Raw genomic sequence first — 10,935 nt, forward strand, 5'->3', positions numbered from 1 at the left:
CCACCCCCCACCCCACCCCCCGCAGCAGTGTGAGGACCTTCACAGGACCCTCAGGGCTGTGGTGCCCGCCTCTGGACCGTGCAGAGCTCTTGGGTGCACAGAGCTGCTGATGTGATTAAGGTGTCGTTTCCATATTTTCCCTGCACGGATCGGGACGAGGCGAGGGGCAGAAGGTGCTGACAAATGGCCATCTGTCCCTCTGGCTGGGGCAGTACCCTGGATGTCGAGGCAGGCCTGCTGTGGCCTGGGGCAGATGATGAAGTTGGCCTTGTAGTTAATAATAACCAGTTACGTTGGGTGAAGGTGGTTAAATAAAAGTTTCCGTGGCATGTCCAATTAGACAAGTGTTTGAAGTGTACTGTAACTAGCTTTAGGACAGCACCTTTGTGCAAATAGATTGCAACATGTTTCACACTGAAATTAAAGTCTTTGCTGCTTTGGTAGTTGCTGAAGTTGAACCTTAGTTTAGCTTTGAGTTGCTATATCCTCATGTCTTGGCATTCAGTGAATCTTGTAGGCCTTTAAGTGAACTTCAAGTGTAGGCACTGACCGGTTGAGATGGTTTTTATTCATAGGAATAGGACTATGTGATAAAAGAAATACAGTCTAGGAATATAGTTAAAGAACAAGAAAGATAACAGGGGTTTTAGGCATAACTTTCCTGACAATGCGTTAGGGCTTGAATAACAATAACTATTTTAAAACCCATCTATAATAGCAGTATTATTATGTGTATGAAGATAGTGCAAAACAACAATGGGACTCTTGCATACCATTTATCATATAGATAGTATCCCAAGAGGCACCTAGTTAGTTCTGTATTGACATAGTAAGACAATAAATAGTATTCCCTCATAGAGTGAATAAACAAGCATTCTTTTAAGATAGTTTCCTTTCTTGTATTGAATTTTATTCTTCTTAGCAGTTAGTATCATTATCTTAAGGCCTTGATTTGTTCTTACTGCGGTACACTACATTATCCTCTATTTGTGGATGGCTTCTCTGGATTGCAGGAAGATACCAAGGGTGGTCCTAGTGGAGCTGGTAAGGTCAGCCTCTGCACTGTGCGGAATGGGCTGTGCTGCTTCCAAGATCAGGTCGCGCTCGAAGCTGTTCGGCCACTATCTCATCATGAGCGATGCCTGAATTGAGAAGTTCTGAGGATCTGAAGTGCTTCTGTGGCTGGTTCGCCTGATTAAACACTGTGCCCTCCAGTGCGCTTGTTTTTGAAGTGGCTTGCCGGTGAGGCACATTGTTACATGGAGGCCAGGGCTAGCTTCTGTCTATGCTGTTGAGCCCTTGGGAACAGGAGGCACTGGGGAGGGCAGAGCCGAGCCAGAAAAAGGAGGTGCATGGTGCTGAGCTTGTGGCAGCTCTTGGTGGGTGCGGTTGTCCCCCATTCTGCAGGTGCCTTCTGAGGTACCCTGTGAACAACCTAAACAAGAGGAGTGTTTACTGTTTGTGTTTTGAGGCAGAAAGCAGAAATTCTAAACAGAACTCCACAAATAGCTTTTAAAACCAGTTCTTATAGTGAGGTGTTGTTCCATTACTAATATAAAAGATTACACATATATTTGGTGTTTTTTTACTTTTTCATGTACAAACGGTTTCTAGCTTGATTCTGAGAAGTTTCCTCCTTTGCCTTTTGGGGAGGAGCACACTTTGATCAGATTAAATTTCCAAGTGGTTTAATGGAAAAACCAGTTATCTTAATAAGCATTAAAGCAGGCCTAGCACAAGTGAGCACTATAATCAAAACAAGTCCAAGAATAAGGAGGAAAAAAAAAAGGTAATTTAGTCAGGTGAATAACTGCGTACTCACTAGCTATTAAAACATATGCAGTATAAACTAGAAGAGAAACAAAAGCCTGGAACTGTGCCTAGATGTTCCTTGGCAAATGAAGGGGGGAATTAGGCTCCTGGCTCTCGACTTCAAATCCATTCCACTGGGATGTGCACTTCGCTACTCACACCTTACAGGGTGTGATGAGTAGATGCCAGCTATTACTTTTTTTTTATAAATGCTTTTCCTGCTTTCCCAAAAGTTGTAAACCCAAACCATCATGCTTTGGTAGCACCAGTTAAAATCAGTGTTTCATACACAAAGAGATAAAAAGTAATGCAATACAGCATAAGGACTTAGAGCAGGATATCTGGTTAGCTCTTGGTTTATTATTATTTTTTTCATGCCCGTTGTTGTACTTCTTGGTTTTGAATTATTCCTCTATTTGCTTCCAACACAGATTTTACTGAGAGAGAATAAAGATAAACTTTATATGCACCAAAAAAAGAAATTTCATTTAAGGGATATGGGCTAACACCTAAAGTGCAGAATTTCTACAGTGATCATTTTAGGGCTTTTTAGCATTTTATTTTCTAGTTACAGGTATATGGTTGATACTAGTATAGGTGAAGTTCTGTAGCTGGGCCAGTAGAACTTTTCAGTCAAGGCAGTGCATAAACTGAAGAAGTCATGTGTTCTGAGAGGAGTTTACAAGAGCTAGATTAGGAAAAGTCTTTTTCATACAACTTTAAATAATCATATGACATTATGATCTATCAGATATATATAGTATTTAAACCACCTGAATCCAGTGTAACTTTTTGCTTAAGCAGATTCTTTGCTTAAACTCTAATGCAGAATTGTTTTGATGTAACAACAACAACAACAAAATCACAGTTCTAACTAGTTGTAACTTCTTTCTCATGCTGTCTGATGGATTCAGGTGCTCAGTTTTCATTGCATTCACTCCTGTTTTTAGCCTTCCCTTAAACAAACAGTTGAATGAGGCTTGTAACTTGGGCAAAGCTGTGCAAGACAAAGAGCTTCTGTTGTGGGGCTGTTCTTAAATATTGACTATTTCCGAAAGTGCTTTATTTTGATTCAGCTTTTCCCATTGGAATTACAGCATCTTGTGTTACCTTACACTTTCGTGGATTTCATGCAGGAAGGTATCCTGTGGTTTAAGAGGTTGGTGTGTAAAATGGGAACATTCTCTCCTATTTCTGACTGCGTGGTAGTAAGAACAACAAGCTTGTGATCAATATTCTTGATTATTTTGGAGTAATTCTTTTGTAATTTGATATAACACATATTCATCCACTGCATGGAAAAAAAAAAGTTGATTTTTAAACAAAAATTGAGTTTTAAAGATAAGTATTTAAGTCAGGAAATGGCAAAATCGTCTCCTTGCTGAGTGGTGAATTTTTCATCCTTGTTTTTCTGCTTAGCATAGATGCTTTATAATGGCCTGACACCACTTTTTGAGAGAGTCTCTTTTTCAATGCCTTTTCTGTCCTGTTCAGTGTACAGGGTAGGTAGTAATTGCTTAAAGAGCAACTGCGTAATACTCTGTTTGATGGATGCAGCACCTTGCTCTCTGCTGTTCACTGTTGTGGGGAGAGCATCCTCTGGCAAAGGGAGTGTGCCCAGTGGGTTCTGAGGGATAGACTTCTGTCCCTGGTAAGTTTTGGAGGATGAATGTCGTACCAGTTTGGTCCTTGTGATCATTAGGAAGTGAAAATCTCTTTTTATGAATATTGAAAGAGAAAGGATAATATTAATTGGCATTTTTAACATTTGAACATTTGTTTTAAACCATTTTTCTCTTCCCTCTACACTCCATAACCTTCTCTGTTACTTTTATTCAAACAAAAGTGAGTCCCGTTTTGTGGGGGCAGGACTGGATTCATCACACAGATCTCTATAGTTGAGCTGAGAGAATACTGAGCTCTTAAACCAGCATGTTCCATATGGGCCTAGCAAAACTAGGAGTAAGATGTGTTTTGTGAGATGTGAGGTGTTTTGCAGTTTCTGAGGAAAGAGCAATGGAGTGAGACATTTCAATTACAGCTCTTTAAGGTAGTAGCTTAGGGGGCATGTGTCCTTCTACTTTTTTTTCTTCCTTAATTCTCTTAAATCGCTTAGTCCTCCATCACTTCTTTTCCCAATACGTCTTTGTTAGAATGTTTTCCTCTCTCAATGCAGTGCTTATAACTTTTTTGCTTGAAGACCCTTCTCATACTATGGGGGTGCTAGACATGATCTTTCCTTGGTTCATCTGTCTGGCTGCACTGTTTAAGAGCAGCTGGATGGCTTCTTTGCACTTACTCGTGTGCTCTGGAATAGTATATTGATTTTATCTAGAAATATTACAACCAGTGTGTTTGGTAAGGGTGGAATTCTTCTCTTAGCTGTTAAATGAACATTAATAAGTGGCCAAATCTGGAAGAGTCCCTGTGAAGACTGCAGTGTAGAGTTAGGATGTCACCTTTTCTAAGGTGACCATTGGGTTACCTTTTTTAAACTTCAAGCTCTTCTTTTAAAGTTTATTGAAACACTAGCAAGGCTACCATATGAAAAAATCAAACACTGAGAAGGGTTTTCTCAGTGGAGAAAAATTGTTTTGAGGTGTTTTCTGACAAATACATGTTTTGAAAAAAAATTGACATTTTTCAGATTTTTGCCCCAGCCTGAATTATTTTTGGAAAGTAAATCTTCAACTTGACTGATTGAAATATGGCAGAGGTTTAGAACACTGCCAGTCAGGCTTTAAATGGGATGCACTCAGCAACTTCAGGAGTGCTAGCAGCTTACAGACCAACCAAGAGAGAAGGTCATACTCATTCCTTTTGCGTGTTAGTGTGTTCTTGCATTAATGTTTTTCTCAAATAAAAAGTGTAAAAGTTGTTGACTTCTCCCTTTTCTCTTTTGGGTTTAGGTTATTCAGCTTCTGAAAGCTGGGAAAGCAAAGGAAGTTTCTTACAATGCACTGGCTTCACATATAATTTCAGAAGATGGGGACAATCCAGAAGTTGGAGAATCTCGTGAAGTTTTTGATCTCCCTGTGGTAAAGGTGAATGACTCATCAATGATATTGTCAAAGTACTGAGATGGATACTTAAGTATTATGACAGAAAATGCTCATGTTTGGATGATGACCAAATGAAACATATCTTTAAAGATCTTTTATTTTTGTTATACGAACATTTTTATCCTGACTGGTAGACTTCTGTTGCAGTTCTGTTCCCTCCTTTCTCTTGTTCCTCTGTATCAATCAGTGGTTTGGGTTGTGTTTTTTTTGTTGTTTGTTTGTTTTGTTTTGTTTTGTTTTCCCCCATTCTTCCTTCAATGATGTGCGAGATGGTGTCCTATTTCCTTTACTTTAGAATTGTTTCTGATGGGGAGGTTCTTACAAGCTTCTGGCAATGGAAAACCTCAATTTAGAATAAGTGGTAGACTGCTGAGGGGCTTTTTTTAAACACATATAATTGGCAAGGTGCAGAATGATTTTGTTGATTCTACATAGGTATACTATCCTATTTTTAAACACTAGGAATTTGTAGAAAAATAGATTCTTTTTCTCTCAATTTTTCAAGGTTTTTTTTTTTTTGTTTTCATTTTTTTTTTCCGTACTTGTACTGGGATTACTGGTACTTTGTTAGTATCTTGGGTTATTTTTCTAGTGAAAGATTCTGGGCTTCATGTTTGAAAATGTGAACTTGTCACTCTGCAAGTAATAAGAATTACTTGCAGAAAACCCACTAGTATTTCACTGCCAGTACCTTTGGGTACATGATTTTGGGTTATTTCTTCCATATAGTTGCAGGTGGCAGTAGAGAATTTTGGTAGCTCAGGTCATGAGACTTTACCTGTCAATATAAAAATATGCATTAATACAAAAAAAATAAAAGGTGCTTAGCTAGAGACCTGATGGCTCTACTGGGTGTGCCGATAAATTTTTAGTTGCTTTTTCTGAAGTGTTCTGTGGCATAATTCTAATCATATAAACAAGAAAGCTGCTGCCATTCTCAAGTGCAGGAAGGACATCAGTGTCCTAACAGTGCTTGCTGATTTCTAATGACATTTACTTAAATTTAATTTGATTTATAACTGCTACTAGCTGAACTTTTTAATTTGCCAAATGAGAGCAAGTCTTATAGTAATGTCACTTAGTTTGACCTGAAAACAATCACAGCCTGATTTGTAATCAAGAAGATTAGACTAAGTATTGAGGCAGAGGTAGCTTGTTAGAATAAGGAAGAGAAAACTTTGAGGGAAGAAAATGGAAAATCTCTTTTTTCTTTCTCCCCCTCCCCCCCCCGCCCCCCGAGGATTGAGGAGTTATGAATGAAATGGTTTTAGTCAATTTTCTTTGTGCATGCCTTCTTCGGAGAGAAAGGGAATAGCAAGAATTCAGATACCATAAACATAGCTACCACAATATATTTTGGTTTTGTTTATATTTTGGTGAAAAGTAATCTCATACTGAATGTGATGGCACTTTTCCCCTTTTTCCCTTGTATGCTGTATTGGGACCACTGTCCTACATCTCCTTCATTCTGCACTACCTCCCTCTCCCTTCGAGCCGTTCTGTCCTAGAATACTGTCAGTTAGGGGCTTGTGTGCTTAGCAGCCAGCATTGCTGTGTGTTTAGAAACTTGTAAGGTTCTTGACTCCATGTGATGAGTGTAAGGGGGTTTTGTGTGGGGTTTTTGTTTGTTTTTTGGGTTTTTTTTTTGAGCAGGGAGAACTAAAAAAAGAGGGTGAATAAGTACTGTGAATGGCACAATAGAAGAAGACAGAAGGGGTCTTGCTCCCATATTGCTGCACAACCTGTAAGCAATCTTAGAAGTAAATCAGAAGAGTCTTCTTCTGTAAAGCCCTAAGTACAATGTCTGAAACACTTAGACTTTCAAAGCTGGGAGATGCATACTGAAACTAGCTACAGTATGAACTTGGGAGGTAATTCATATTTCGTACATGCAGATCAACGTTTTTAATATGTTGTGGTTTTTATTTTTCAGCCTTCATGGGTGATCTTGTCTGTTCGCTGTGGAGCTCTTCTGCCGTATCCTTTAAATTTGAATTTGAATCAATTCAATGGGAAACATGTTAAAATAGATACCATCAAGGGATTAAAGACAGTTTCACGTTCTGTACAGCTTAACTTTTTAAAATGATGGGATGTGTTTTGCCTGCCACGATTAAAGTGTGCTTGGAGCTTCTCGTCTTACTTTATTTTTCCTGTCCCTCTTGCTATTTTGGATGTTTACTAGGCATTTGCAAGAAAATTGTCATCACTGGATTCAAAGCATTTTAGCTGGAAGTTAATAATTAACTGTGAGGATCCAGGAGAAATGCTAGAGTGCAGTAAGAGGGCAAATGATAGCTCAGACTAGAATGGTCTATTCTACCTTTTGTAGAAGCAGACTTAAGTAGGGGATAAATATGCAATAACTCATATCAACAACGTATTGTAAATATCACTTTAAAAACAGGTAATGTCAGTATTCCCATTTTTGGGATAGCCTGTCCTTGCCTTTGGTAGACCCTTGTTGTTTATGTTTGGCTTGATCTAGTTCTTGTTTGGAGCATTTATTCTTGCATAGGGATGACTTATTTTTTTCCTCTTCTTGTCACGTATTACCATTTCTTCTTTCTTTATGTTCTAAATTTTTATATTGCATCATAGGAATAGTGAGAATGGCTAGAAAAAAATAATGCATTTTTTTCGCACACCATTTGCGATAAAGATTTTGTATATGGAAAAGCTGAAGCAGAGCAATACATTTCAGTCCAGATATGAGTGGATCATTACAACAAACAATGCCAGGGTTAGGGAGGTATGCTGTCAGGCATGATATCTCATTTTTGGAATAAGATTAGCAGATGGTTGTGTCTCTAATGGAAAACAAGAGGTGGTAGATACAAGGATCCAGGTGTTTGTATTAGGAATTCAGATATGAATGTGTGTCAGTGATTCAGAATTTGTGTTTTATACCCAGTATTTCAAGGTATGTACCTTTGCATTTTGCTGTGTCTCCACTGTTTTGAAAATAGCCTTTATTTTCTCTACTTACCCAGAAGAATTCAGCTCAGGGAGTGAACTGTAGGAAGAGAAAGCATCAAGTTCATCAGATAAAATGATATAGTGAGGTCTTTGCAGCTATTTTGATCACAATAATCAACAAGTCAGATAGGATTCAGCAGTTAGTATGGAACACTTGCTGTAGTCACAGATAGTTTTCTGACTGAAGCAGAAGAGAGTTTTCCGTGAATGACTTCGCTTCCAAATGGAAAAAATGCACCAAGCATTATACGGCAAAACCCAAATTAGCATGGCTACTCCTGTATTAAAAATAATCTGATTATTGTGATGTGATCTGGGCTAGTGTTTTTTGTCTTTTGCATCTGGAAATAATAAATATGTTTATCATCCTTTCATCATCAGGATGGGAATGTACAGTTGCTTATGTCACGTGTCTGTAAGCCTTTTCCCTGTTCCTGAGGGCAGGTTGAAAAAACAACAAAATAATTTGGAATTAGCTGCATTTTCAGGCTTAAGTCATCTGGCATTGCTTTATTAATGGTGTTCTTTCCTGAGGTGAAGTTGTGTTATTAGAAAATTGGTCTTCCATCTGAAACCAGGGGTTTTTTCAAAGGGTACTCTACAAGCTGATGTAATTACATACCCAGAAGAGAAATCAACAGATAAAACCACTGAGTGATGCAGTCCATAACTAAATTGTAGCAATAAATGTGTGAATGTAGTCCTCAATGGCTATTGCTCAGGAAGTCCTTATTGTGGGTGTATAGGAGTGGCCAAATAAAAAGACCATATCCTTGAGTTGCATGGAAGTAGGAAGATTGTACACCTGTCAGCAATAAATGTGTCCTCGGACCTTTGCCTTTATTCTTTGTAGCTCTTCATGTCCTTAGAACCTGGTGTTTTTAGATTTTATTCTGAGCCTTACAGTACTTACTAAAATGGGTTGTTAAGTCTTTGTTCTGTTTCAGTCTTTTCATGACTTCTAGTGCTGTGGCATCTGGCCTTTCGTTAGGGTTTTAGGTACTACCATAATGAAAAAAAAATATGGTAATTGATAGGAATAGCTGTCTTTTTGGACCCTCTTTAGTTAGAGGTTTGAGATTCTACATTTTTGTCTTTTATCTTTTAATTTGGAGATGTAATGCTCAGCATGGTCATTGAATTTCTGAAGAAACAAGTCCTAGAAACGTCTTCTGTCAGTTAGATGTATGGATCTAATAAAAGCCTTAAAGATTTTATGTTGGCTTGCTAATTCCGGTACTTACTCTATGGGCATCTGTTGTTAAAGGTGAAGCTTAATGTAGAGAGGCTTAATACAATACAAAAGCATAATATTTTTGCCAGTTTCTTGTAAATACATTTTAACATCCCACTGTGAAAATTGTTTTCACCAGGGGAACTTCAGAAGGCAGAGTGATCTGTTCCCTGCCAGCTGATGTTCGCAATACCTGACCTGCAGTTGAAGGAAAGTAACAGAAAAATTAATAAGGAAGCAGCCTTTGTGAAGAAAGAAAGGTGGTTTCTTGTGTGAAAACCTCAGTTACGATGCCATAAAGAGGGATGGTTATTTCTTTTTTAATTCTGTTGATAGTAGCAAAAGCAAGAGTGATGAAGGTTTATTTTTTCAGTCTTGTACAGATGAAAGAGGGTTACAGCCCTTCTGAATTTTTTGTTGCTGGGAGAATGAGTTCTGTTTCATTCCCTCTTTTTTATTTTCCAAACCCATGTGGAACAGTATTGTTGTGCTGCTTGTAACTATTTTAAGAGGGTACATTTCACTGCTGTTCTTTGGAGAGTGAAAGCTGTAGTCAGACTGATGGACCTCTTACATACCAAGCTATTGCTGTTAACATGCTAGGAGTGTAAGTTAAGGCAGGGACTAGACAACTGTACTTTTTTGAAAGATCCATTACTTAATCTCTACCTTAGATGAGATACTGAGCAACACAGTGAAATTTAGTACGTTGATCTGACTTGAACTTTTTGGTAATGGCAGTAATCTAGTCTTAAATTTTAAAGTGCTCTGGGCTTTGTCAGCTTGCTGTGTGTTGTCTTTTCTGGGTCTCAAGATCTAAATGTTGCTGGTGCATCTGTCAAAAGCCCAGGGAAAATAATTTTGTTTTGAAAATCTCTCTGTGTACTGGTAACACAGTGCACATCTGTTTCTGTAGCTATTTTTTCCAACAAGATGTGCATGTATATTAAACACAAATCATGTGGAAGTATAGAAAAAGGAGGGAAGTTACAGAAGTCACATGGTCCGTCTGTCTTTCCCAGGTCACTTCTGTCAAACCATTCTCTCTCCTGTTTCACATGGCCTCTCCCATAGTGGAGATTTCATCGTTTTGCCAGTCAACTTGCAGTGTTTAGCTATTGTGTTGCCAGAGTTTTAGCCCCATTACCGTGCTGCAGTCAAACCCTGTTTTGATTTATCAGAGCCACTCTGAACAGGGAGAACAATCATAGAATAGAATCCTAGAGTTCAGATTTGAAAAGACCTTTAAGATCTTCAAGTCCAACCATTAACCTAGCACTGCCAAGTCCACCATTAAAGCCAGGTCCCTGGGTGCCACATCTACACATCTTGTAAATATCTCCAGGGATGGTGACTCCACCACTTCCCTGGGCAGCCTTTTCCAATGCTTGACAATTCTTTTGGTTAAGGAAGTTTTCCTAATGTCCAATCTAAACCTTCCCTTGGTGAACTTCAGCGTGTTTCGACTTGTCCTATTGCTTGTTACTTGGGAGAAGAGACTGATGCCCACCTCAGTACAACCTCGTAGTAGTTGTAGAAAGCATTAAGGTCCCCCCTTAGCCTCCTTTTCTCCAGGCTAAACAACCCCAGTTGCCTCAGCTACTCCTCTTAAGGCTTGTTCTCTAGACCCTTCACCAGCTTCATTGCTCTTATTTGGACACACTCCCGCACCTCAGTTGTCTCTCTTGTAGTGAGAGGCCCAAAAGTGAACACAGTATTCAAGGTGCAGACTCACCAGTGCCGAGTACAGGGAGGTGATCCACTTCCCTGGTCCTGCTGGCCACACTATTGCTGATACAGGCCGGGATGCCAGTGGCCTTCTTGGCTGCATGGGCACAAAACGGGCCC

At 39.0% G+C, this 10,935-nt stretch overlaps 1 protein-coding gene across 1 annotated transcript in view; it reads left to right on the forward strand.

Annotated features, from left to right (window-relative positions):
• Positions 1–4,721: 4,721 nt before the first annotated feature.
• The window catches only part of PAXIP1 (PAX interacting (with transcription-activation domain) protein 1), a gene marked incomplete at its 5' end in the record, with an annotated part of 29,536 nt that continues 23,322 nt past the window's right edge, over positions 4,722–10,935 (forward strand). The window contains 2 exon segments of the mRNA XM_010015264.1: positions 4,722–4,856; positions 6,808–6,851. Coding sequence (XP_010013566.1) covers positions 4,722–4,856; positions 6,808–6,851 — 179 coding nt within the window.

This window comes from Nestor notabilis, unplaced genomic scaffold, assembly GCF_000696875.1.
Source record: "Nestor notabilis isolate BGI_N333 unplaced genomic scaffold, ASM69687v1 scaffold8880, whole genome shotgun sequence".
Taxonomy (NCBI): Eukaryota; Metazoa; Chordata; class Aves; order Psittaciformes; family Psittacidae; genus Nestor; species Nestor notabilis.